The 26,810-nt window shown below is 33.8% G+C and overlaps 5 protein-coding genes, 2 long non-coding RNA genes and 1 pseudogene across 9 annotated transcripts; 5 read left to right on the plus strand and 3 right to left on the minus strand.

Annotated features, from left to right (window-relative positions):
- The first annotated feature begins 1,009 nt into the window (after positions 1-1,009).
- On the plus strand, positions 1,010-3,281 carry LOC123196150 (ubiquitin C-terminal hydrolase 13-like). The gene is made up of 7 exons (XM_044610050.1): positions 1,010-1,288; positions 1,644-1,694; positions 1,784-1,895; positions 2,050-2,215; positions 2,298-2,580; positions 2,657-2,811; positions 2,917-3,281. Exons 3-7 carry the CDS (start codon positions 1,893-1,895, stop codon positions 3,072-3,074), a joined length of 765 nt encoding a protein of 254 aa, XP_044465985.1. The 5' UTR covers positions 1,010-1,288; positions 1,644-1,694; positions 1,784-1,892; the 3' UTR covers positions 3,075-3,281.
- Positions 3,282-5,425: 2,144 nt separating this feature from the next.
- LOC123196151 lies at positions 5,426-6,909 on the minus strand. Its single transcript, XR_006497617.1, has 2 exons — positions 6,680-6,909; positions 5,426-5,751 (listed from the first exon to the last, which is right to left on the minus strand). It is a non-coding gene; the product is annotated as an uncharacterized LOC123196151 (long non-coding RNA).
- Positions 6,910-7,802: 893 nt separating this feature from the next.
- Positions 7,803-9,855, plus strand: LOC123196144. Its single transcript, XM_044610044.1, has 7 exons — positions 7,803-7,857; positions 8,111-8,161; positions 8,251-8,362; positions 8,517-8,683; positions 8,766-9,048; positions 9,125-9,279; positions 9,386-9,855. The coding sequence occupies exons 1-7, from the start codon at positions 7,818-7,820 to the stop codon at positions 9,541-9,543; spliced, it is 966 nt and encodes a 321-aa protein (XP_044465979.1). The 5' UTR covers positions 7,803-7,817; the 3' UTR covers positions 9,544-9,855.
- A 2,175-nt stretch (positions 9,856-12,030) lies between these two features.
- LOC123196754 (peptidyl-prolyl cis-trans isomerase FKBP43-like) lies at positions 12,031-17,136 on the plus strand. Of its 2 annotated transcripts, none has more exons than XM_044610863.1 (12): positions 12,031-12,168; positions 12,266-12,339; positions 12,808-13,043; positions 13,311-13,450; positions 13,949-14,357; positions 14,676-14,906; positions 15,202-15,444; positions 15,863-16,136; positions 16,356-16,443; positions 16,532-16,573; positions 16,703-16,751; positions 16,836-17,136. In XM_044610863.1, the coding sequence occupies exons 1-12, from the start codon at positions 12,156-12,158 to the stop codon at positions 16,918-16,920; spliced, it is 1,884 nt and encodes a 627-aa protein (XP_044466798.1). In that variant the 5' UTR covers positions 12,031-12,155; the 3' UTR covers positions 16,921-17,136. The 2 variants fall into 2 exon arrangements, with proteins under 2 accessions (XP_044466798.1, XP_044466799.1); XM_044610864.1 differs by having other exon boundaries at positions 15,205-15,444.
- Positions 17,106-19,978, minus strand: LOC123196755 (sm-like protein LSM8). 2 transcript variants are annotated; one of them, XM_044610865.1, is made up of 6 exons: positions 19,846-19,978; positions 18,715-18,814; positions 17,998-18,038; positions 17,805-17,879; positions 17,555-17,607; positions 17,106-17,424 (listed from the first exon to the last, which is right to left on the minus strand). In XM_044610865.1, the coding sequence occupies exons 2-6, from the start codon at positions 18,749-18,751 to the stop codon at positions 17,334-17,336; spliced, it is 297 nt and encodes a 98-aa protein (XP_044466800.1). In that variant the 5' UTR covers positions 18,752-18,814; positions 19,846-19,978; the 3' UTR covers positions 17,106-17,333. The 2 variants fall into 2 exon arrangements, with proteins under 2 accessions (XP_044466800.1, XP_044466801.1); XM_044610866.1 differs by having other exon boundaries at positions 18,715-18,770; positions 19,846-19,977.
- A 1,609-nt stretch (positions 19,979-21,587) lies between these two features.
- LOC123196093 lies at positions 21,588-22,298 on the minus strand. Its single transcript, XR_006497601.1, has 2 exons — positions 22,146-22,298; positions 21,588-22,058 (listed from the first exon to the last, which is right to left on the minus strand). It is a non-coding gene; the product is annotated as an uncharacterized LOC123196093 (long non-coding RNA).
- Positions 22,056-24,400, plus strand: LOC123196091 (probable leucine-rich repeat receptor-like protein kinase At1g68400). The gene is made up of 3 exons (XM_044609971.1): positions 22,056-23,018; positions 23,100-23,489; positions 23,573-24,400. Exons 1-3 carry the CDS (start codon positions 22,163-22,165, stop codon positions 24,169-24,171), a joined length of 1,845 nt encoding a protein of 614 aa, XP_044465906.1. The 5' UTR covers positions 22,056-22,162; the 3' UTR covers positions 24,172-24,400.
- Positions 24,401-25,360: 960 nt separating this feature from the next.
- Positions 25,361-26,760, plus strand: LOC123195708 (annotated as a pseudogene).
- The last annotated feature ends 50 nt before the right edge of the window (positions 26,761-26,810 follow it).

The following is a 26,810-nucleotide window of genomic DNA, read 5'->3' on the forward strand; positions in this document are numbered from 1 at the left end:
AATCAACTAATAAGGATCATAACTGCAAAAGAGATAATATATGAAGTCTTTTCATGAGCTATAGAGTATAAGGTAATATCTTATAAATGACAAATAACTTAGCTTAGAGTTGACAATTATTCATGAATTTACAATCCCCATGCCAAAATTTCACAACTTAAGATTTATACATGCCTTAGAGAGCGGCCGTAATCATATTTTGCGACGATTGTAATCATAATGTGTTTGGTTTAAAAAATACACTAAAAATTGAGAAGGCAATATGGTGATATGCTACTAACTTCTGTTGAGATATGATTTATATACCCAAAAAACAGCAAAAAAAATATTGGCATTATTGTAAACCTCTTGCTCCAACCTCTACCACTTGCAAGTGGATCTTAATAGATTATCATATCATTAAATAAATCTAAAGCAAATTTAGATATTCTATCTATAGTTTTTTTTTTTTTTTTTTAAGAAATATATGCACAATCCTTAATTGTCAATTTTCATGATAAGTATTATTAAGAAATATATGCACAATGTGTAGAATATACTAATTAGATTATAGCTTTAAAGTTAGATTCAATTTGAGCATATTTAACTTTAAGTTTATTAGTCAAAAGTTTGGCCTTTAACACTGAGCACAAGTCTATAAGTTTTTGGTGAATCCTTCAAATTAGTTAGTTATTGCGGTCTTTATAATTCCTTAAATTTTTGCAATACCAGTCTATATTAAATCAGGAGTGTCCACCTTTGGTTTCCAAATTTCGTCTACAGTAAACATTCCAAGTAATAATAGCTCGATTGGTTGGAGTCTAACGCCTTCAAGATCGAGTCTAACATATAAGGGACTTAATTTAAAGGATTCTGAAGAATGATAGTAAGACAACTTAAAGGGTTCACCTAAAAATTGCAATGACATTTTTAAGGTTAATGACCTCGACGTCACTGATAAAATCTGAAAAGACAAGATGGGTCCGAATTAATTGCAAAGTCTTAATCTTTTTCAAAGTTGTGGGGGAAACAAGCCATGATTATTTTTTCTCAAGCCTTCGTCAAGAAGGAAAGAAACATAGGAATGCGAAGGAGATATAAAGAAGCTGTAAAGAGCTGAAGAACAGAAAACGGTGGAGAATTGGATCATTATCAATTTAATTAGGCTTCAGTAGCTTGTCTTTCAGAATTGTCGAATATTTCATTGTAAAAGAGCCAAACCCACCTGAAAAATTCTGATTGTTTTTCAATCTCAGCTTGCAGTTAAACGTGGATTCTCCTTTCTGTGATCAGAGTGGCTTCTCAAGAGGTACTTATTTTCCATGCCCTGCTCTCTTCAATTCACATAGAAGAAAGATTCATTTGAATACTTGTAAATATTAATCTTCTGGTTAGATCTTAACAGATAAAAGGGAAAAAATGGTTTTTAAAAGAGAGAATGAATTATTTCCCACCCAAAATATTCCAATATGGCAAGTTTTCACAATTAATAACCAACAAATTTTCAGTTTTTGTCAGCTTTTGTTACTAAATTTTGTTACGTTTGGGGATAAAAAGTAAGAAAAAGACCAAAAAAAAAAAAAAAACCCCTTATTATTATGTCTAGTAATTCTCTACCATCTCTTCATTTCTACACAAGAATTGAAGAATGTTATTCTTTTCAGCAATGGAACATATGGAGTTTAAGAACTCAACTGAAGGAGCCATTTTAAGAGGTATATCTTCCATTATTCAATTCCATTTAATTTTCATAATCACAAATTATGTAATATTCCTCATCTGACAAATCAAAATTTTCTTCCAGTGTCAAGGGATGTTCCACCCAGTCATTACCTGTTAAAAATTCAGTCTTTCACATCATTTAAAAAATCAGAAAAGTTCATCTCACAGAAGTTCGATGCTGGAGACTACAAATGGTATTATACATCTACATAATATCTATTTTGTTTAATTATATAAAACTTTTTGAATAATTAAACTTAATGGAGGATGAATCAGGAAGAATAATATCACTGTAGTGTATTCTGTTCAGGTGAACTTTTTAAAAACTTGAATTTTATGCAATTACAGGAAATTTTTCTCTACCCAAATGGGGATGAGGATGAAGTTGAAGGTCATATATCTGTTTACTTAGAATTGGTAGACATAGATTCTCTCCCAGATGGTTGGGAAATCAACGTGATTGTCAGTTTTTTTGTCTATGATCAGCTTCGGGACAAGTATGTCACTATTCAAGGTAGCTTCTTTCTCCACTATAATTCTTTCTCCTTTAATATATATATATAGAGTTTGTAAAGCTGTATGTTTTCCTAATGTAGATGGAAGAATAAGGCGTTACCATTCAATGAAGACAGAATGGGGCATCTCCAAATTCCTGGACCTGGAAACTTTTCGTAATCCATCAAATGGGTTCCTTATTAAAGACAGTTGTGTCTTTGGTGTGGAGGTTTTTGTTGTCAAAAATACTTTCAAGGGGGAGTTTATACCAAAAATGGAAGATCCTGCTAACAATGACACTCATTATCATAACTGGATTGTTAAAAATTTTACGAAACTGAAAGATGAAAGACACATTTCTGAATCATTCGGACCGTACAAATGGTCTGTATTTGTATTTTACTTCTCTTTGCTGTAACGTCTATATATATTACAGCTTAAGCTGATTCATGTCTTGCAGGAATGTTATTCTCTTCCCTAATGGAAATAAGGACGGCGAAGGAAAAAGTATTTTAATTTATTTATCGTACGATCAGTCTTTCAAAGGTAAATTGCTTGTAGACTTCATTCTGCGTGTCAAAAATCAAAAGTCTGGACCTCACATTGAGAAGAAAGGTGAGTTCATTAAGACTCGTAAAAGATTTTACCTTTTTTCTTTATCGTTATTTTCAATCCATAAAATTAGTTCTTATGATCTTTTTTTTCACTCATTTATTCTAGTTGAAGGCCATATGTTTAGTCCGCCGGATGAGGATTGGGGGTTTGCATATTTCATGGCGTCAGATACATTGAAAGATCCGAAACAAGGTTATCTGGTGGATGACAAATGCATCATTGAAGCCGAAGTCAAATTTCTTCGTTCTGATATTCAAAAATAATTTTACAAAGACTGTTATTGTTTAGTCTAAATCTCGAACATTTGTGCTTTGTAAAATTTTCCAGTGAAAAATGGTGAATCATCATAGCTTTTTTGGTCCATATTAGATTATTGAGTAGGTAGTAAGTGCCCATATATAGATTGGCTCTTTCTTCTTGGGACAAGTCACTGAGACCTCAACTAATCTTTTTCGTCGGACTTTTTGATATTTATAACTACCTGCGGCCATATATACATCTTCATTGAATATACAATTTTTTAAATTTGGTCAATATCATCTGTCCTTGGAAGAGGAAACAACAGCCAGGATGAAAGAGAAAAAAAAACTGGGTTTGAAGCTGAAGAGTTTCAACTTATTGGAAAATTGATAATAATTAATAGCTGCCTCATCCTAATGTTAACTCTATAAATTCTATGTAATTCTCTACTATTGCTTCATCTCTACACGAGTATTATTATTTCTGCAATTTAACATTTGTGGAGTTCAAGAACTCAACTGAAGTAGCCATTTCAAGAGGTATATATACCTTCCGTTATTCAAGTACATTTAATTTTCATCATCCCAAATGAAGCAAGTACTCTTCCTTATCTGACAAATCTAATTTTTCTTCCAGTGTTAAGGGATGTTCCGCCTAGTCATTACCTGTTAAAAATTCAGTCTTTCTCATTACTTCAGAAATCAGAAAAGTTCATCTCGCAGATGTTTGATGCTGGGAGCTACAAACGGTATTATCTATGCATAGAATATCAAATTTTGTTTAAATGTATATAACTTTCTGAATAATAAAGCTAAAGAGGACTATAGTTATCTGTTAAGATCTCTTTATAACAACTGGAACTATCTTCTATTACAGGAAATTTTGTCTCTACCCAAATGGGGATGATCTGAATGAATATGAAGAAAAATTATCAGCAAAGGATTCTCAGCCAACAGGGTTGGAAATCAACGTGATTGTCAGTTTTTTTTTTTTTGTATTTGATCAGCTTCGGGACAAGTATGTCACTATTCATGGTAGATTCTTTCACTACTTCAATTCTGCAACATTCATCACAAAAGTCTTTCTCATATATATATATATATATATACACACGCATGTTTAAACCATTACGCTTTTCCTAAAGTAGATGGAGAATAAGGCGTTTTCATGCAATGAAGACAGAATGGGGCATCTCCAAATTCATGGACCTCGATGCTTTCTGTAATCAATCAAATGGGTACCTTATCAACGACACGTGTCTTTGGTGTGGAGGTTTTGGTTGTCAAAAGTAGCTTCAAAGGGGAGTGCTTATGAATGATAAATCAACCTGCATCTTGTCACTATTCTTGGAAACTTGACAATTTTTCGTCTTTTAATTAATCAATGATACAATTACGAATCGTTTGGAGACTACGATTGGTATTTATATATATTGAGAGTCATCTTTTCTATCAAACTTTCTGATATAATGACATGGGTTCTTTTATGAGTACTAATATAATCTGATTAACGTTTTGCAGGAATATCATCTTCTACCCTAAAGGAGATTGAGAGCCAAAGGGCAAAAACATTTCAATTTATGTAACTTATGCTCAGTCAAGTGCTCTTCCATATACTAAATTGCTTGTGAAAGTCATTCTTCGTGTCAAAGATCAAAAGAATAGAAAGGACTTCAAAGGATATAGTAATTGTTATTCATCTTCTCTGATTTCCTAAACGAAAAATACCCTATTCTCATTATTGGAAAATTATAGCTTGCCTTTAACTAGTTTATGTTCTGATTTCCTTCTTGATTTCTCATCGTTTCCAGATGAATTGTTGCTTTCTCCTTCTAAAACTATCTGGGGTTACTCAACATCCATGCCGTTGGCTAAATTGAAGGATCCTAAAGAGGGTTACTTGGTGGATGACAGTCCCATAATGATACATAATTTGTATTACTTAAATTGTATATAAAAAATATAAACACATAGTAATCAATACATCAAGTTTGAACTATTTGGTCCCAATCGCATATACATATTGTTATCTAATAAACAAACTACTGAAATTCCAACATAGCTCTAGTGGATTTATTCATTTCTTATCTTATATTTTCTTCTAATCCGACAGATAAATCTGAAAACTCCCATTTAACTGACAAGCATTTATGGACATGTTTGATCTCCATAAATACATGGCAGGTTCCACTAAAATAAACAGAAAGAAACAGTAATGGTGCCATCTATTCTTTTCTGTCTAAAACAGTTGAAGCATTTCAATAATTTCTACACTACACTAATTTTATACAGCTACATGTTAATATCCCCATTTCTCCAGATTGGTCTTCCACTGGGGAAAAGAATATCACTTTTTTTTTTTAATCAACAATATATTGTTTTAATTAAAAGGAAAAAAGTCTCATTCCAAATGATTTAAATGCATGTTTGGAATTAGCACATTCTGTAAATACATAGAGAATAGCAAGTTCTAAAATACCATATACTCAAAGAGTAAATTTAATAAATCAACCACATATGTAAAAAAATTAAAATAAATACTTGTTCACAAAAGCTTCCATCATAGCACGTCGTTCATCTTTCGAAACTTTTTTCTGAACTCTCTTGACTTTTGGTACATCAGAAGAAACAGAGGCAGCTTGCAACCTTCCACGCCATTGTATATTAAAACCAAATGCAAAATTGTTTATCTCATTAAGAGCTGTCAAGTAAGTATCAATGCTGCAAATTATTACATGACTTCCTCATGAAATGAGAATTTAGAACTTAAAAAGGTCTAAAAAAAAAAAAGAAAGAAAAAAAATAATTTTTCAGGACAAGATATGAACTATGAGAAAATAAGAAGCATTATTATCTCCAACCTCAAACACTTTAAGTTCAACAAACCATATAGACATTGTATGGCAGTTTCTTCTGCATTAGAAATGGTTCAGACATAAAAAATACAAGAAAAAAATAGTAAAAAAATTATGGGTTATTCTCTAGGATTCCAGTTCAAGCATCATAGAACATTGTTATCAAATTATAACATCATAGCCTCCAATCCTATATAATACTTATACAGACTAACGTTATAGGTGAAACTAACATTCATTTGCCTCACATCAGCATAGTTATTTTACCATATATGGTTCTTCTAAAAGAGAAGAAAAATTAAAGACATCAATACACAACACGCAAGTTGGTCATCTCCTCTCATCTAATCAAAAGAGTTTTCATATTTCACACTTCAGTCTCTGCAAAACACAATAATACAACCGTGCCTAAAAGTCATACCTTTCATCATATTACAATCATGTAAATCTCGTCAACCACACTCGAAGAGTGGCTCCCAAAGTTCATGGGCATTATGGCATATTAAAATCATGGCTCTGTTTGTAATTCATCAAATACACCAAAAAAAAAAAAAAAAAAATTCATAAAAGGAAAAAACATATAAATAGAACTCTCAAATTGATTATTTCATCTACATGCTTTTAAAAAAAGGACAATTTCCAGTCAATAGCAACAAGATCTCAACACATTAAATTTAAGCAGCAGAGTAGCTTATGATGACAGAAATGCAAAATTGTTGAGAAACCATCAACATAACTTGAGAAAGAAAGTGGGTTTTCATTTGTTTAACTCACCAGTTCCGTTTATAGCATAGAGAAGTTGATTAGTGAAACACTTGGAGCAAAAATCTGTCGTCCTCTTACCATCTTTAACATCATTAACATACGTATATGTCCACTAGAATCAAAATCTGATACCAACCCACTTTGCTCTTCATTACAAGGACGAGTAGACAGTCGTGAACTTGATTCGAGAGAACAGAGAGGCAGACAGGGTTTGAATTAGGGCTTTGCCGGTACAGGGGGAACCCATGGTCCCACGCCTTTTTTGCCGCAATAACCTTTTTCACCATAGTACTTTGAAAACGACACTTCCTTACACCTTGAAAAATTTCCATTCACACCCCTAATATTTTCAAAAATTAAGCGCATCCCAAACTTTCGTTTATACTTTAGTAAATTTTTATATTATTTTTATTTGAAATTAATATAAATTAGAAAAAATTACTTAATAAAAATTTGGAGGCATTAAATTATTTAGCTTGAGGATTTTTTTTTATTTTCAATAATTTTACAAAAAATTTAACATATTTTTTTTAACTAATTTAAGATATGAATGGAAAAAATGACTTCTTGGAAATTTATCATTTAATCAAACCATGGGTGAAAAATTAATAAAATTTTGTACGTCCCTTTTTGAGTATCCAAATAAATGTGTTATTATATAATTAAATGATTTTAAATTAAAAATAAAATAACTTCAAATTACATAAACATATATTATTTAAACATTTAATTGAGTATTAAAGACCCGGGGTAAACATAGTGTTGCTTGGTGAGACATAGGGTGTGGCCCTGTTTTAATGCAAAATTACTGTTATAACATTTAGAAACGGAGGAAGGACAGAAGGGCTGCTGGCATCTCATCAGCAGCAATCTACAAGGAAGGTATATATGTATCTATCATTATTACATAAAAATTGTCAATGACGTTAAGAAATGGCTTGATTCTTAGCTGAAATTGGAAGTCAATGCAGGAACAATGCGAATTCTAAACTCAAGGTCATTCCTTTCTATGAACACGAGGCAACAACCTCAAATTCTGGAAATTCAAGGCCATTTTCATTTATATATATATAGAGATCATCCTATCTAGTTAAATCAGATACGTAAAACCAAATTCATAGTTAATCTCTGCAAGCAGTACTTGAACATGGATATCCAGAAGTTTATTGAAAGCAGCATTTTAAGAGGTATAATTCAAGTCTAATGCCAAAATTAATTCATTGTTATGAATACTCTTTTTGATATTATGACAAAAAATTATCAAGTTAGTAGTTAATTTATTTTCAGTTTTTGTCAGCTTTTGTTACTAAATTTTGTTACGTTTGGGGATAAAAAGTAAGAAAAAGACCAAAAAAAAAAAAAACCCTTATTATTATGTCTAGTAATTCTCTACCATCTCTTCATTTCTACACAAGAATTGAAGAATGTTACTCTTTTCAGCAATGGATCATATGGAGTTTAAGAACTCAACTGAAGGAGCCATTTTAAGAGGTATATCTTCCATTATTCAATTCCATTTAATTTTCATCATCACAAATTATGTAATATTCCTCATCTGACAAATCAAAATTTTCTTCCAGTGTCAAGGGATGTTCCACCCAGTCATTACGTGTTAAAAATTCAGTCTTTCACATCATTTAAAAAATCAGAAAAGTTCATCTCACAGAAGTTCGATGCTGGAGACTACAAATGGTATTATACATCTACATAATATCTATTTTGTTTAATTACATAGAACTTTTTGAATAATTAAACTTAATGGAGGATGAATCAGGAAGAATAATATCACTGTAGTTTATTCTGTTCAGGTGAACTTTTTAAAAACTTGAATTTTATGCAATTACAGGAAATTTTGTCTCTACCCAAATGGGGATGAGGATGAAGTTGAAGGTCATATATCTGTTTACTTAGAATTGGCAGACATGGATTCTCTCCCAGATGGTTGGGAAATCAACGTGATTGTCAGTTTTTTTGTATATGATCAGCTTCGGGATAAGTATGTCACTATTCAAGGTAGCTTTTTTCTCCACTATAATTCTTTCTCCTTTAATATATATATATATAGTTTGTAAAGCTGTATGTTTTCCTAATGTAGATGGGAGAATAAGGCGTTACCATTCAATGAAGACAGAATGGGGCATCTCCAAATTCCTGGACCTGGAAACTTTTTGTAATCCATCAAATGGGTTCCTTATTAAAGACACTTGTGTCTTTGGTGTGGAGGTTTTTGTTGTCAAAAATACTTTCAAGGGGGAGTTTATACCAAAAATGGAACATCCTGCTAACAGTGGCACTCATTATCATAACTGGATTGTTAAAAATTTTACGAAACTGAAAGATGAAAGATACATTTCTGAATCATTCGGACCGTACAAATGGTCTGTATTTGTAATTTACTTCTCTTTGCTGTAACGTCTATATATATTACAGCTTACTCTGATTCATGTCTTGCAGGAATGTTATGCTCTTCCCTAATGGAAACAACGACGGCAAAGGAAAAAGTATTTCAATTTATTTATCGTATGATAAGTCTTTCAAAGGTAAATTGTTTGTAGACTTCATTCTGCGTGTCAAAAATCAAAAATCTGGACCTCACATTGAGAGAAAAGGTGAGTTCATTAGGACTTGTAAAAGATTTTACCTTTTTTCTTTATCGTTATTTTCAATCAATGAAATTAGTTCTTATGATCCTTTTTTTTTACTCATTTATTCTAGTTGAAGGCCATATGTTTAGTCCGCCAGATAAGGATTGGGGGTTTACAAATTTCATGGCGTTAGATACATTGAAAGATCCGAAACAAGGTTATTTGGTGGATGACAATTGCATCATTGAAGCCGAAGTCAAATTTCTTCGTTCTGATATTCAAAAATAATTTTACAAAGAATGTTATTGTTTAGTCTAAATCTCGAACATTTGTGCTTTGTAAAATTTTCCAGTGAAAAATGGTGAATCATCATAGCTTTTTTGGTCCATATTAGATTATTGAGTAGGTAGTAAGTGCCCATATATAGATTGGCTCTTTCTTCTTGGGACAAGTCACTGAGACCTCAACTAATCTTTTTCGTCGGACTTTTTGATATTTATAACTACCTGCGGCCATATATACATCTTCATTGAATATACAATTTTTTAAATTTGGTCAATGTCATCTGTCCTTGGAAGAGGAAACAACAGCCAGGATGAACTGAAGGGTTTCAACTTATTGGAAAATTGATAATAATTAATAGCTGCCTCATCCTAATGTTAACTTTATAAATTCTATGTAATTCTCTACTATGGCTTCATCTCTACACAAGTATTATTATTTCTGCAATTTAACATATGTGGAGTTCAAGAACTCAACTGAAGGAGCCACAAGAGCCATATATACCTTCCATTATTCAAGTACATTTTAATTTTCATCATCCCAAATGAAGTACTCTTCCCTATCTGACAAATCTAATTTTTCTTCCAGTGTTAAGGGATGTTCCACCTAGTCATTACCTGTTAAAAATTCAGTCTTTCTCATTACTTCAGAAATCAGAAAAGTTCATCTCGCAGATGTTTGATGCTGGGAGCTACAAATGGTATTATCTATGCACAGAATATCTATTTTTGTTTAAATGTATATAACTTTCTGAATAATAAAGCTAAAAGAGGACTATAGTTATCTGTTAAGATCTCTTTATAACAACCGGAACTATCTTCTATTACAGGAAATTTTGTCTCTACCCAAAGGGGGATGCGTTTTCTTGCAATGAAGACAGAATGGGACATCTCCAAATTCAGGGACCTCGATGCTTTCTGTAATCAATCAAATGGACACCTTATCAACGACACGTGTCTTTGGTGTGGAGGTTTTTGTTGTCAAAAGTAGCTTCAAAAGGGAGTGCTTATCAATATCAACCTGCATCTTGTCACTATTCTTGGAAAATTTTCGTCTTTTAATTAATCAATGATACAATTACGAATCGTTTGGAGACTACGATTGGTATTTATATATATTGAGAGTCATCTTTTCTATCAAACTTTCTGATATAGTGACATGGATTCTTTTATGGGTACTAATATAATCTGATTAACGTTTTGCAGGAATATCATCTTCTACCCTAAAGGACATGGAGACCCAAAGGGCAAAAACATTTCAGTTTATGTAACTTATGCTCAGTCAAGTGCTCTTCCATATACTAAATTGCTTGTGAAAGTCATTCTTGAATATAAAGGACTTCAAAAGATATAGTAATTGTTACTTATCTTCTCTAATTTCCCAAAGGAAAAATACCCTATTCTCATTATTGGAAAATTGTAGCTTGCCTTTAACTAGTTTATGTTCTGATTTCCTTCTTGGTTTCTCATCGTTTCCAGATGAATTGTTGTTTTCTCCTTCTAAAACTATCTGGGGTTACTCAACATTCATATCATTGGCTAAATTGAAGGATCCTAAGAGGGTTACTTGGCGGATGACAGTCTCATAATGATGCATAATTTGTGTTACCTAAATTGTATATATAAAAATATGAATACATAGCAATACAAGAGGTTTGACTTATTTGGTTCCAATCACATACATATTTGATTATCTAATTATACGATAATATATTATTTATATATCTATTTAATGTATTTAAAATATAGACATAATTCTTCCAACAATTGATTAGAATATTTCTTTTCCAAGGGGTTGGTCTGTTTTTTATTACCGAAAATGATTAACATTATACCATTAATTCACTTTTAAAACATGATAAAAAGAAAACGCCATTCTAATTTAAATTTAGAAAATATATTAAGTTGACCAATTTAAAGTTTGGAGCGATTTTACTACCTGGATATCCTGCTTAATTTATTTGTTTTTTTGTCTTTTTGGATCTGAGATTTTCCTAATGGGAATTGAAATTGATAGGGTTAGCAATAAAATATCAAAAATTAGGGTGATGGTAAAATTGTATTTAATTAATTTAATGACTTATCTAAGAAGGTCCACAAGTTTGGTTAATTATATAAAACCCACAAACATTTATAGTTGTATTTAAATTGAATTAGTTTGAATTAATAAAAAATATTGTTAGAGATATGAGATAAATAATATTTAAAATGAAATTAATAATATTATTAATAAGATAAATAATATTATTAAAAAATTTTTAATTTTAACTAAAATATCAAATTAAAACTTTAATTTAAATTTAATTTAAATTGAATTGATTAATTTGAACTAACTCAATTATAAATTATTACATTATCTGGAAAACAGAGCGTCTTTGAAAATTTTAAAGCCCACCAGACCTTGTTAATTTCCAAAAATCATAATGGGCCAGTCCAAGTTGCGCCGCACTTGAGATGCCGATAGGTGGCAATGTAAAATTACCGCCAGCATTACTGTCAGCCAACGAGGGTTTGTGTTTCGACTTTTGAGTTACGATATAAAATCATTCAAATAAAGTACATTGGATAATCTGGGTAGAGGGCTTCAGGGGCTTAGGAGACTTCTCTTCTTCTGCTTCCATGGCTTTCTGGGGTTAGCTAGCTTTCTTACCTCTTTACTTTCATCGTCAATGATTATACTTGTTCAACAATGATACATTGTATTTTTTTTTTTTTTTGAATTGTTGCAGGAGTTGAAGTGAAACCCGGAAAACCGTTCACTCATATAGCTGATAATGCTAAAGATAGGCTTCACATTTCCCAGGTAAAATTCAACTACTTTGAGCTGTTTTTGCTTTATTCATTGCATGCAGTAGCAGTTAGGCTGCCGACCCGGTAATGTATACCTGATATTGATTGTATTTTGTTAAGATGACGTTCTAGTGTTCTACTGTAATTCATGTTTCATTATTACAGCGATGTAGAATTCCCAATATGAAATTATGGGTTACTGAAACCAGATTGACTAGAGTTTAGCGTTAGCATCTTGGTACTGAGGCGTTCCTCTAATCGTATTTGAGGTTTTGTTACATGGGCATCTATTTTCGGCAACTTTGTGTGTTTGAATGAGAAATTTGAAAAGATTTAGCTATTGGGTTTTGCTGTTTGGTTTATCTTAGGTATTCTATCATTTTCTAATTCCATTTTAATATTGCTGGCTATGAAATTTAATGTGAAATGTGTTTTGTTTTTATTCATTTGATTAATAACTTTGCATGGATGTTATGCTCAGGCAACTCTTGGAACTGGAACTGCTACTAAGAAAAGTGTAGTTCAGTGTAATGTAGGAAACAAGAGTCCTGTGTTCCTGTGCTCTTTGTTTCCTGAGAAGGCTGAGTCTTGTCAATTGAATTTGGAATTCGAGGAGGCTAATGAAGTTGTATTTTCAGTTATTGGCCCTCGAAGTGTTCATCTCACTGGCTATTTTTTGGGTAGTGGTGGTCAGTACTATAATCTTAATGATGAATCGTATCCTTTGAATTCTTTTAGCCCTATAAAATCACATCTCTTTGGTGAATTGAGTCCATAAACTTCATTCAAGTCTATAATGGTTAGCTTATAATTTTTGGAGACCTAAGTTACATATGGTATTTTTACTTTTTTCCTTGATTGATTTCACCTAAAACCAGCTGCAGATTATGTTAAAAAGTATTTCTTTCTTTTCTTTTTTTTTTTTTTTGTGGGAACTCTTGGTGCGGGGTTGTGTCTATTTTCTTCCTTTACTATAATTGCTAGGGAATCATTTGGTGAAGATATTGTGGACACTGAAACAGAAAGATCTACAGGCCATAGCGATGAAGATAAGTATGAGGATAGTTTTATTGATGACAGCGATCCAAAGCTCTTCTCACCTTCTCCGCTTTCTGATGATAAAGGTATGTTTAGCATTACATCTACTTCTTTGAATTTTTTTTTACTCAATGATGTCAGCTTCAGAGCTCTACGTTTGTCATTGAAAATAGTTCTTCAGTATATTTTGTTTTATAGTGATGCATTATTGTAGTATATGCTATACTTATGATTTGTTTAAGCATATAGCACTTTCAAATTGTTTGGGCGACTGTAATTGTCAAAATCTTTTATCTTGGTGTGTGTTTCACAATTGTGGCCACAGATCTCAGTTAAATTATGTGTCAAACAGTAAACAAATTTCATTATGAATCTTGTTCAATTTTAAAAATAAATGACACTTGGCTACCCTTGAAATCCCACACAAAGGTAGGGAAAATAAATAGGGAGATTGGACAAAGCTAAACATATCAAAGTAATTGTTTTTCCAGTTGAGTAGATAGTTATTCACCTAGTACATTTTCATATACTAGTTCAAGCATCATTTATCTAAAGTTATTCACTGTTTACCATTATGCTTGCAGTTCAAGAATTTGAGGCACCAGACAAAAGAAAACCTGAGAATGTGAAGGAAAGTCGAAAACGACTTAGGAAGAAGTACCAATTGAGCGAGACTGATGATGATGTTGATTCTCAAGAACATACAAATGCTAATGGTACAACATCACTGGACAGTGAGGGTGAAGATGTTTTGCCAATATCCTCTCTTTGCAAGGGTAGTCCTGCTACTAGGAGAGGAAAATTGGAAGATGAAAAATTTGTTGAGGAAAATGGCGACACTAATCCTGCTACTAAGAATGGAAATTTTGAATCTGAAGATAAACCTGTCAAGAAAAGCTGTGGGGAAACCAACAGTGACTCCAAGGATGAGGAGTTTTGTTTCACTATAATGGAAAGAAAAGTAGATGATTTTGACACTGCTGAGCCCAAAAGGTGAGAACCTCTATAACTGGTACTTGGTGGCAAATTAACTCCTCTTGTCTATGTATTATACTAGGACCATGCTGCAAGTTATAGTTTTGTGGTTCTATAAAAAGCCATGTTGATGATTTCATTTTATTGTTAAAGTTTTGTTCCATGCTGGAGAAGGAAACTTATGTGGACTCACACGTGTAATGCTAACACAACTAAAAGAGCCTATTTTGAGCTTGTGACAAGATTTCTTATTGCTCGTCTGCTTATGTGGAGAGTTATTGACAATTCTCCTCCTTGACCAATCTTTCCCTTCAATTTGTTAATTTACTCAAGCAGGCCTAACTCCGGTGATTCTGTGCTGCCTGCTGTTGAGGTGATCCCCAAAAATGGTGCAAAGCCTAAGAAGAAAAAGAAAGAACGGTCTAAGGATGGAAAGGATATTAATTCTGATGGTTGCTGTAATGTCTTTAAAGAGGATAAAGCCCATCAAATTGAGGCAGAGGCTGAGAAAAATTTTCAAAATTTGTCTGTGAGAAATGAAGAAAACGAAAAGAATTCTTATCATGAGTGAGTATTCATCCCTCCTTAATTAGGTTTATTCTTGCTTTCCAGAATTCTTCATGTGTAATCATTGTGAAAAAAAAAATTATTAAAATAGGAGTAATTTGAACTAAGCGCTTATGAAGTTCACTTTTGAGCAAAACCCTGAGGTTTTGGATTGTGATAATGGTTTTTTTGGCAATGTGAAGAAAACTCTCTCTCTTTCTCTCTCTAATTCTATATTTTTCCTCTTTATGAAGCTTTTAATCAAATCTGTCTTCTGATTCTTGTTTTCTTCAATTTTTCTGATCTAACCTACCAGCAGTGGTGCTGACTGGCCACCTGATTCGATGCCACCTTCTGCCCAGACAGGTCCTGAAAGTGATGCAAAGCTAAAGAAGAGGAAAAGGAAAGACTCTGCAGAGAAAAGGTTTAAAGCTGACAGTAATCAGCATACCAATGTTATCATAGAGAATATCGCCTTGCAAGATGAAGTGAAGCCCAACAGCACAGACCAGGATCTGCCTGCGAGAAATTATTTAAATGAGAAACAAGCTCATGATAAGTGAGTATTTTTGGTTTCTTTTTCGATTCTTTTGTACTACTTGTGCAAGCTCAGTCACATGGGAAGGATAATTATCTAATTTAGTTTTTATAGAATTGGGAAGAGTGTTCCCTTTTTATTGTATAGTTAATGGGCTTTTTTGGGTTAAGAGAGGATAATTATTCTCTGTACTTTGTTATAATTAGTCACCCCTGCTTTCTTTGTGGACACCGGATACAAAATCTCCTCAGACCTTTTATTATAATACAAAGTTTTTGTTTCTTGTTTTAAAAAATTACATTAACTTAAATTCACAGATGCATTCAAATATTTTGATTTTATATGCTTGCTGGTCTTGTATGCTATACAATAACAGATTTCTATGTATTTTTCATTAATTTTGTATTTACGGAAGGGTTTCTCTGCATATTAAATGCAGGATTTTTGACAATGATGTTGTTCAATCAGCTGATGAGAATAAAACAGAGGAGAAGAAAAAGAAAAAGAAGAAAAGAAAAACCATTGAGGATGCAAGGATTATGCATAGGCAAACACCTCTGCTACCTATGGATGAAAAGAGTGGATTAGTTCCGGATGCTGAAAAGAGCTCTGATAGCAAATTGCCTCAGCTTAGGACATTGTCTAATGGAGTTGTAATTCAGGAACTAGAAAAGGGAAAATCGGATGGTAAAGTTGCCTCTTCAGGGAAAAAGGCAAGTCCCCTTGAATCTACGCTTGATTAAATGATGATTCTGTTATTTTAATTTACTCAGAAATTTATTCTTTTTTTTGTTTTTGGGGTGAGTTTAAGTGTGCGATTGTAGCTTACGCAAAAAATAGTATTCCTTTTTTCAAACATTCTTATGTAGCAAATAAAAAACATGCGTTAATGAAACTAATTGTCACTTGGAATAACCTTTCTTTGATTGCAGATCAGTGTGCTCTACACTGGGAAATTAAAGGAGAATGGACAAGTGTTTGATTCCAATCTCGATGGCGCTCCTTTTAAGTTTCGCTTAGGTGGGTATCATATTAGATAAAACATTAGTTTGCAAAGATAAGATAATTTATTTATACTTATATCTTATACTTATGTTTGCAATTACAGGTGGGACAGACGTTTTAGATGGTTTCAATGTTGGTCTTGAAGGTATAAATTTTGAATGCGGACTCCTTTCCTTCATCTGATTGAATGCTCACATTGCTTGATCATAACATTTAAACATTTTGTTTCTATTTCTTGTGGAACTCATCAATATAAACTTATCTCTGATATCAGGTATGCGAGTTGGTGAGAAAAGAAGGATCATTCTACCGCCATCAATGGGGTATGTGATTGAGACTCATTCGAAATGCATATTTCAGGTTCCTGTCTGATTCGTCTCATCAATGACATCTTATTTCTGATGCAGTTATGGAAGTGAAGGAGGCAATAAGACTGTTCCACCAAACGCTTCACTGGTATTTGATGTGGAATTGGTTAAAGTCCATAAATGATTTTGATTTGCCGGCCATCAAACTGCCTATATGTTATGGGGTTGAATTTTGATTTCTGAGTGTCAACCCTGAAATTTTGTCATGGGAAAGCTACATTTCTGCTCGTGTTTGTTATAGTTCTTTAATTCGACTTCAAAGGCTGATTGTGAAGAAATGTTTTGAGTAATATTCCCACACGCAACTCCTATAGACAATCGATATCCATTTTTGTCACAATTAACAAATGATACAGCATAGATTGGATCTTTAGCCAGTCTACAAACGTCAGCACATTATACAAAACAAGAACTAAAAAAAAAAAGACCTCTTTCATAGTATTAATCTAATGTGCAGTTTATCATTTCTGTTATTGTACTCCTGAGTTATGATTTTTACCAGGTTCCTACTGCTCAGGGAGTAGCTTCAACAGTCCATTAATGGATGACAGGTTTGAGGGGATGTGCCCTCAAATTTGACAAGTCAAGATTAGAATCCAATTCTTCATCAAGTTCCCCAACAATGCTTCTGCAAGATTCAAGTAATAAGAATATATAAATACTCCACGAATATAATGAATGATAGCTGTGAACGGATGAGCTCTTCAAGCAACACAAATTGTAAATACCGGAATAAGAAAGAAAGAACATGGCATTACATGTTGTCACCCCTTATTATGTACAATCCTAACACAAGTTGCTGAACACCTTCCTGCAATATCAGAGTAAGTGAGATTATTGATCTGTCTATAATTACTTCTGCTCTTAACTTACAGGTGGAAACAACAGAAAATCCATACTCCTAAAAGCATATAAGATTGTGAAAACCCATTTTTATCCCATTTACCAAGGCACCAAAAGAAAAGGAAACCAATGATAAACGAAGACCATGGAGATAAGGATGCAGACCTTCGTGGAGTAAACACGTTCATGGGATTCATCAAGGATTATATTAGTGGCCTGGTCAAATCCTTTCAAAATTCCCTACATATATTTTAAGAGAATAATGTAACACATGAATCATACCAGAAACCAGATCAAGATCTATTAAACTAATATTCTAAAAGATCATATAGATTATAGGACACATGTTGTTACATACCACTATGTTACGTCCATCATTTGTTATGACTGATATTGTCTCTGTACACAAAGAAAACCGTTAATGAATAAATGACTAAAGTTTTTTTAAAAACCATCAAATTTACCCAAAAGTGTATGACGAAGTGTTGGGAAGCAAATCTAGAATTGTAATTACCTTTACCGATAAAAAGGGATTCAAAAAGCATTTGAGGACCATAAACCCCCTCAAGGGAAAGGTTGCTAAAGGACCAAAAGATGAGTCTTTAATTAGACACACTGATGACAAGCCAAGAAGACTTGTACGTTTGTTTAAAATCATAGGGCAATCATCTTATCTAACAATTCTTAACATATCACTCTATTGCAGAATGTTCTACATAAAACATGCAATACTGCTGTCCAAATGCTTTGAACAGTAATTTAATCACAATACAGTGAAATATCACTCTATTGCAGTATATTCTGACAGCAACCCTATCAGTTTCTTAATATACTTTTAATGAATAAAAATCAGTTAAAAGGAGTGACATGATTGAAGAATACTACACCTACATATCTAAGTAAAAAATAAGGCTTTCCTCAGCATCAAATTTCTCTGGAAATAATTTGTCAATATTTATTTTACATATAATTTTAGAAACATAAATCTATAAGACTTAAGTCCCATGTTCCCTTGCTTCTAGATACCATACAAGAAAGAAATCTGCAATATTAAGGGATAATAAAGAGTTCATACGATCTACAAGAGACTCAAGTCCCGGGCCATTTGACATTGTACCACTTTCCCAACCCCTGAATCAGAAAAACTTGGCAAGATGAGTTGACAGCAATATTTTCTGCATAAATAAATTTCACATATAAGGAAAGGGGAAGCAGATTAGATACATAAAAATAATCTAGTCACCAAACACTCATTGCACAGCATGTTTAGAGGCTGAGGAAAGGGGAAGCAGAATGAAAAATATCCAATTGAAAATAAAATATATAGTTATCGTGCAAGCATAATTCAAATGAACACAAGTATATATGTCAAGCACAAATCTAGTCTTAATCTCCAATGCATATCCATATAATTTTTTGACACTAAGGCCCCTTTATAAGTGTTACTGCTGATAAGGAACAAACAAGGGTTCGATTCGAATCAAGCTGAGCTTAGGGTTAGCTCAAGCTCTAATCAAAGCCACAATGTCCAGCTCAAACTAGTTTAAGCCTATGCACAATATCACTGGCCGCTAGCAAAGGTGAACGATATCACCAGCTGAATAAACATTGACACTAGATAAACGAACAAATCAATTTCGGGTCAAGCTGTCAAGCTAGAGCTCAAAATCAACTCACTTGAGCAGAGTTGTGAATACAATCTGAGCCAATCCTCAAGGAACATCAAAAAGCTTACCACCAAAGTCCATGGTGGCGTCATTTTATTTGTCTGGTCTCTATTCTGACAAATTAAAGTCTGCTTAAATTTGAACACGGATTTGAATCCATACTTGAGTCCAAAACAAAGCAACGCAACAATGATAGCAACACAAACAGTACTCATAGCAGTATAAACCGCAGGTAACGGGAGGGCTATGCAACTGGGATACCAAATCCCGGTAAAATTTCCTTGCTCAACAGGCTTTTACTACGAAAATAAACTTGGAATGCACCATTATTTCAGTAACCAACATTAATCAGAAACGTCAACGGTATCATTACTGGGCCAGTAATGTCAAAGCAAATGAAACGCATAGCATATAACAAACGGCGCACACACGATAACATGAAAATGAAAAAACACAAAACAATCAACAGTATGGAAGTAAGAACTTGATATTAAAAGCCTAAAAGGCTAAAAACGACGACGTGGAAGAAGAAGGCTTACAGAAAGCGCTTAGACTGTGAGCTGAGAAGAACTGCCTCTCAGGTTTTCAAGGAATAAACCCTCCTTTCCTCCTGACTCTTCTGCTCTGCTCATTGCACGTGTCGTTTCACCGTTCTTATGGCTTAATTTTGTGATAATCATAGAGCGCCACCAACATTTTAAGAATTGTCACTTACCTCCCCACAAACAGAAGCAGCGGCATAAATTGGGTCGGGTTAACACTGCCCGAGATGAGGGTATCCCAAAAATGGGTTTAGCCCGAACCCATGGTGGACTGGATAGGGCTAAGATTTTAGGCATGAAATCTAAATGGATTGATATGATTCCTCAACCAGCAAGACGGAAAAAAAACATTAAAGACATTTATCCAGAAGTATGATTAGGGCTGGAATTGTCCTGGCCAAGCCCACATAAGACCAGCTCGAAAACAGTTCAAATCCATAAGGGTTAATTCGAAATCAGTTCTGAATTGATAAATTCAAATTCAAATTAAATTAAAAATAATTTAATTTCAAAATCGGTCTAATTTAAACTTGAATTTGAATGTTTCAATTAATTTAAACTCAACTTATTTATGAAAATGCACATAATTTTTAGCTCAAATTCAGTTAATTTGATTCAAGTTTTAATAAGTTATATAGAATAAGGGTAAATTTAAGTCAAGATGAGTTCAAACTTTGATCAACCCGACTTAGAAGACTAAGCTCAAATTTAATGAACTCCCCTCAGACTAATTTAAATTCAATTCGATAATATTATTAACACACACTAATATATATCATATTATATAATAATACATACTAAATACTAATTTACTTTCAAATATAATTGGTTTTCACCGTATCCTTTCATAAAATACTAAAACTAATAGCCGTACTCTTAATCATTATGTATTGATAAATGAATCACATCATAGATTTAAATAAGAGGAGCCAATGTGTAACAGAGACAAAAGTCAATGTAGGAAAATCAGAAGACCTACCAAACATGACAATTCAGCATTCTTATTCTTCAAATGATATCACAAAAGTCAAAACTTTATGTTATTTTCAAACTTAGATGTAACGATAATTCTCTGAATTTAGTCATTCCTTTGAATTAAATATTTTCTTTTTATTATTTTAATATATATTTTTATAAATTATAGATTACTTTAAATTCTATCCCATTAAAAGAAAATAAATCTTACAAGTATCTCCCTCGTCTATAATTTAATGTCAATTTCTTGATTAAAAAAGAATAGAAAAGGAAGAATATGAGACAAAATTCTCAAAGGATTTAGACAAAATGACAATGTTTTAAAACATGAATAAATACCAATTGATCCGTTTGAAAATTGATAACAAATCTGGTTCAAATCATTATTAAAACCTGTTTTAGTCACTTAATTAAACTAGTTAAATTATGTCAGGTTAAAGTTTAACCATCTCGTCAGACCAATTTAACCGTTATATTAATATTAACATAAATAAAATTTGTTTCAAAATTTTAATTATGTTATACTGATATCATTAATTCATCTAACTAATTAAACTAATCATCCTATGAATTGGCCTTCTAATCAGATCAAGATCTGATTTAGTTTAAAAAAATTATAAAATGAAGATGAATGAGTTTTACCATTGATTTGTTGGTTGTTTATATTCCTAAAATATTTTCCTACCTATTAAAATCAAAATGGGTTGCCAATAAGAACAAGACAAGATTCTTTTTTTTTTATTAATTAAAGAAACTTTCAAAACTATAATTATATATCCCCATCTCACTTAATGAAATAAATAAGTTCCTGTTCCCAGAAAAAAATTCCAGGTGTTGCAGCCATCAATGGTGGTGGCCTGACAATACAAGTCCAAACGCACAAAGCCAACAAACAAACAGTTATCATAAATTATAATATAAAGTTTCCATTAAATTATTCATGTTGAGCTGTACCATGGAAAGAGTGCTGCTCCATTTTGTCACAGTCAATCAATCTAAATTCCATGCACCCTTTGACATTCTTTGCTTCTCACGAAAGCCTATCAGTTTAACCATCATCTGCCTCCTTGTTATGAATTTTAATATTCCTTCCATTTTCTCTCATGTTCAGCAATAACCCATCAAGAAAAAGCTGTCACTTTGTTGTTCTTTTTGTATTACTTCTCTTCGTTGGCATCGCTTTTGTGCCCTTCACTCCTTAAATCTTACCAACGATGCCTTGCTTGCTTCGCAATCTGCAATATTATAATTTAGGGTAAGCTTTTTATGTGCAAACTAATGAAACATTCCTTTTTGATCACCAAAGGTAGCCCATGTGTCACCTGATCTGGCTGTGACCATGACTTTTTTAGGTAGAAGCATAGTTGTTGTAGCTATATTGTTTTCACTGTTTTCTCGAAATGTTGTGGTGGTTGCTTCCACTGAGTTACTGGAGTACTATCCTGGAGAGCGACAGGATTTGTTGGACCTCAGAGATACGATGACTTCTACTGCTAATTTGCATAAAAACTGGACAGGGCCCCCTTGTATCTACAATTCAAGCAAATGGGTTGGTGTTTCTTGCTCCAATGGGCATGTTGTTGGTCTTGTTCTTGAAGGTATTCAGCTCACAGGTGTTCTCCCTCCTGCATTTTTGCAGAACATAACATTCCTGAATAGGCTCAGCTTGAGGAACAATGTTATCTCTGGTTCACTTCCGAATTTGACTAATCTTGTCAGCTTGGAGAATGTTTTGTTGTCCGAAAACCGGTTCACAGGCAACATCCCTGTTCAGTACATTGGATTGGGAAGATTGAGAGAGCTAGAGCTGCAGGAGAATTATTTAGTTGGTCAGATTCCTGCATTTAATCAATCAACCTTGACAGTTTTCAATGTGTCTTACAATCATCTAAATGGACCAATTCCTCAAACTGGTGTGCTTCAAAGTTTTCCAGAGAGCTCCTATGATAACAATTCAGCTCTTTGTGGCAGACCTTTGAGGAATTTTTGTCCAGCTCCTCCTCCTACAATCATTACACCACCACCTGCCGCCAGTCCTCCAATTCCAGCAAGGGGCAAGAAAAAGAGACTCAAAATATGGAGTGTTGTTTTCATTGCAGCTGCTGCAGCCCTGGTTCCTTTCCTGGTCATCCTTGTTTTCTTGTGTTATTACAGAAAGATGCAAGGAAAAGAAACAGCAAAACCTGAGCAAGAAGGTATGTTGTGTCAATAGCACCAAAACTACTAAACTTTGATATGTTCTATATTTGATCTTCTTTCGTTTCTTTATCAAATAGTGGAGAGGTCTGTGGAGTTACTAGAAAAGAAAATGCCGAGTTCTTATAGCTCAGAGGATCCTGAAAGAACGGTGGAATTAGAATTTTTGGATAGGACCATACCAATTTTTGACTTGGATGATTTACTAAGGGCATCAGCCGAAGTTTTGGGCAAAGGGAAGCTAGGCAGCACATACAAAGCATCGTTGGAGTCGGGTGCTGTGGTTGCCGTGAAAAGAGTCAAGAACATGAATGGTTTGAGCAAGAAGGAATTTATCCAGCAGATGCAGCTGCTAGGAAAGATAAAACATGAAAACCTCGTAAAGATTATCTCCTTTTACTACTCTAAGGTAGAGAAGCTGATTATTTATGAGTTTGTGCCTGATGGCAACCTCTTTGATCTCTTACATGGTCAGTTCCAAGACCCCTTTCTTTCATCTGATTTTTATTCTGTTTCAGAAAAGTTTTTGACATCTGAAAATTGTGGATGCCAGAGAGCAGAGGAGTTGGGAGAATTCCTTTGAATTGGACAAGAAGATTAGCAATCATCAAAGATATAGCACTGGGGCTGGCTTTTCTTCACCAATTTTTACCATCCCACAAGGTGCCTCATGCAAATCTCAAGTCCTCCAATGTTCTAATCCACAGAGATAACCAAACTTACCATGCCAAGCTCTCAGATTTTGGATTCTTACCACTGCTGCCTTCCAGGAAAAATTCGGAAAAGCTAGCAATTGGCCAGTCACCTGAATTCTCCCAGGGCAAGAAGCTGACACACAAAGCTGATGTTTACTGCTTTGGAATCATTTTACTAGAGGTTATAACTGGGAAAATTCCTGGGGAAATGTCACCAATGATTGATGGAACAGCTGAAGATCTTTCAGACTGGGTTAGAATGGTAGTGAACAATGATTGGTCAACAGATATATTGGATGTTGAAATATTAGCAACCAGAGAAGGGCATGAAGAAATGTTGAAGCTCACACAGTTAGCTCTGGAGTGTACAGATTTGGCACTAGAGAAGAGGCCAAAAATGAGTGAAGTACTGAGAAGAATAGAAGAAATTGAGCCAAAGGTTGAAGAAAATGACTAAAGTTCGTGATTTTGCTGTCCAAATTAAAGGTCAGAAATTGAGAGAGCTCTTAGCTGACACTAACTGTACTAACTTCATTTTGTATTCTTTTATCAGTTAATCTAACCATCCACTCAATCAGAAGAGGGTCAATCTTTGTAGCACTGCAAAGAAAATCCTAGAATTCTTTCAAGAAACTTGTGATTCACTGTAAACACTACATTAATAGAGTGCATTTGAACACTAGAAATCGTTTTCTTATTCTTTTTCAATTATTAATCTATTGCATATTATACAGGCACTGAATGAAATAGCATCTGAAGTATACATTATGTTCCAAAACCTGACAGCTAAACTTCTAAGTAATTATGCAACATTTGCAGGCCAAGGCGAATCTTCGACCTCTTTAAGGCAAAGTTTGCAGGCCAAGGAAAATCTTAAACCTTTTTAAGCTTATTTTTAATAACTCTACGAATTAAAGAGCACATGAAATCAGTAAAATTATCACATGCAATAGTAAAATGAAACAACACCTACAATTTATCCTACGTCTAACTAAGTGAATATAATTTCAATATTTTTTCATTTCTTTTGTTACAATGAATCTATTTATTAATTAATTAATATATCACTCATACTTATTGTTAAATGTTTTATAAGACGACCACTATTTAGGTAAGAAATTTTGAAACAATTTTTCATAGGTTAAACTTAAATCGTTTATAGATTTAGAGAAGTTGTTCCCTGCAACTCTATTTATTCATTTTGGAATCGAACCCCTACTCACTAATCAGACAATAAAACTCTATATGTATTAATGTAATATTTTATAGACAAAATGATCGACAAATCCAATAATGACGTCCTCTAGTTAATTTTTTTTGTAAATAAAATTTTTCAAACAATATGATAAAGTTGGTTATTAGTTAAAAAAAGAAAAAAACTTTTTCGCATAGGAGAATTCTTTACCTTAAAGAATGAATGAAGTTAGTGGCATAGCCAAACATATCCATCCCACGGCTTAAGAAGATAGGAAGAGACTGAAAAGAAGAAGGAAAAATAGAGATGAGATACCGTCAAAGCAGATCCCGTTGGAGACACAAAGCTGAACACCTGAACCAACGTGTCAACCTTCATGCATTAAAACCTCCCAAGTGTCCCACAAAACTCCAAGCAATCTTTGACTAATTTAAGCCATTACTCTTCCACTTCGCATTCATGCAAACGCAAATACTCAAACAAACCATCTCTCTTAACTTTCACTACCAAATAAAAGTATTATTAACACCATAAGCTTAAGCATTAGCAGAAGCAGTAGTATAATATATCACCTTCAAAGAAGAGAGATCTCTAGTACTGCTGTTGGCAGTAGACTCTCTGTTGAAAGACTCTTCAAAGAGAGACTAGCAAAGGCATCATTGTACATAGCCACCATGCCACCGCGTAGATATGCATTCGGGAGAGCTGACGAAGCTGCTCACCCGGATACCATCAGAGCCATCTTAGCTGAATTCATCTCCACGCTCATCTTTGTCTTTGCTGGCGAAGGCTCTATCCTCGCTCTAGGTGTATAATCATCCTTAACTCTCCATCTTACTGCTCATATGCATAAATATACCAACATGCAAGAACATGTTGCTTGGTGATGGTGCATATTATGTACTTATGGTTTGTGTTACCTTGCAGAAAAGGTATACAAGGCTACAACTACAACACCTTCTGCTTTGGTAGTGATAAGCACTGGCACACGCAATGGCGCTGTTTGCAGCTGTGTCAGCGAGTATCAACATCTCAGGTGGCCATGTCAATCCTGCTATTACCTTTGGTGCCCTTCTTGGAGGAAGAATCTCTGTCCTCCGTGCCTTTCTTTACTGGATTGCCCAGCTTCTGGCTGCTATTGTTGGTACTCTCTTGTTGAGACTAGTCACCAACGGCATGGTAAAATTAAACAGAGTCCCTTCTGTTAAACTTCGTTGTTTGCTTCACCCTCGTGTAATACCATTAATTGGTTGTTATTTTGCAGAGACCAGTGGCATTTTGGGTAGCATCTGGTGTTGGAGAGTGACACGGGCTTGTGCTGGAGATAGTGTTAACATTTGGTTTGACGTACACATTCTATGCAACAGCAATTGATCCCAAGAGAGGAAGCTTGGGGATCATTGGACCTCTGGCCATTGGGCTCATCTATGGAGCAAATGTTTTGACAGGAGGGCCGTTTGATGGAGCGGCAATGAACCCAGCAGGAGCATTTGGTCCAGCACTTGTTGGCTGGAGATGGAAAAACCACTGGATCTACTGGGTTGGTCCTTTTCATCGGATCAGGGCTAGCAGCACTCATATATGAGTACATGGTGATTCCAGCTGAGCCTCCACATCACACTTTCCAGCCCTTGGCTCCTGAGGATTACTAGTTTTTCTATAGTAGTAACTTTTGCACATAAATGCTTTGCTCTGCTTTTCTGTGTCTGTCATCTGGCATCCTTTGTGTCATCTTTCTCTGTACTTTTATCTCTTTAATTGGGTCGGTAGCTTCTGAGTCTGTCCACTTTGTGCAACTTTTATCCTGTTTCATGACAATAGAAATAAAAGCCCTGACTCTTGTTTCTGTTACTCTTTCCATCCAATTAGCTCTAATTGGCACACATCAACACACAAATCAT

The sequence above is a fragment of the Mangifera indica genome, chromosome 14 (genome assembly GCF_011075055.1).
Source record: "Mangifera indica cultivar Alphonso chromosome 14, CATAS_Mindica_2.1, whole genome shotgun sequence".
Taxonomy (NCBI): Eukaryota; Viridiplantae; Streptophyta; class Magnoliopsida; order Sapindales; family Anacardiaceae; genus Mangifera; species Mangifera indica.

Coding starts and splice junctions, on each gene's coding strand:
- LOC123196150 (XM_044610050.1), top strand. Junction 2,581..2,656: donor TCATTCGGACCGTACAAATG/GTCTGTATTTGT, acceptor CATGTCTTGCAG/GAATGTTATTCTCTTCCCTA. Junction 2,812..2,916: donor ACCTCACATTGAGAAGAAAG/GTGAGTTCATTA, acceptor CATTTATTCTAG/TTGAAGGCCATATGTTTAGT.
- LOC123196144 (XM_044610044.1), top strand. CDS start 7,818: ATGGATATCCAGAAGTTTATTGAAAGCAGCATTTTAAGAG. Junction 8,162..8,250: donor TGAAGGAGCCATTTTAAGAG/GTATATCTTCCA, acceptor ATTTTCTTCCAG/TGTCAAGGGATGTTCCACCC. Junction 8,684..8,765: donor TAAGTATGTCACTATTCAAG/GTAGCTTTTTTC, acceptor TTCCTAATGTAG/ATGGGAGAATAAGGCGTTAC.
- LOC123196754 (XM_044610863.1), top strand. Junction 12,340..12,807: donor ATAGGCTTCACATTTCCCAG/GTAAAATTCAAC, acceptor TGTTATGCTCAG/GCAACTCTTGGAACTGGAAC. Junction 13,451..13,948: donor TCCGCTTTCTGATGATAAAG/GTATGTTTAGCA, acceptor TTATGCTTGCAG/TTCAAGAATTTGAGGCACCA.
- LOC123196755 (XM_044610865.1), bottom strand. CDS start 18,751: ATGTCAAATGGCCCGGGACTTGAGTCTCTTGTAGATC. Junction 17,608..17,804: donor AACGTGTTTACTCCACGAAG/GTCTGCATCCTT, acceptor CTGATATTGCAG/GAAGGTGTTCAGCAACTTGT. Junction 17,425..17,554: donor ATAATAAGGGGTGACAACAT/GTAATGCCATGT, acceptor TGAATCTTGCAG/AAGCATTGTTGGGGAACTTG.
- LOC123196091 (XM_044609971.1), top strand. CDS start 22,163: ATGACTTTTTTAGGTAGAAGCATAGTTGTTGTAGCTATATTGTTTTCA. Junction 23,019..23,099: donor AGCAAAACCTGAGCAAGAAG/GTATGTTGTGTC, acceptor TTTATCAAATAG/TGGAGAGGTCTGTGGAGTTA. Junction 23,490..23,572: donor CCTCTTTGATCTCTTACATG/GTCAGTTCCAAG, acceptor TGTGGATGCCAG/AGAGCAGAGGAGTTGGGAGA.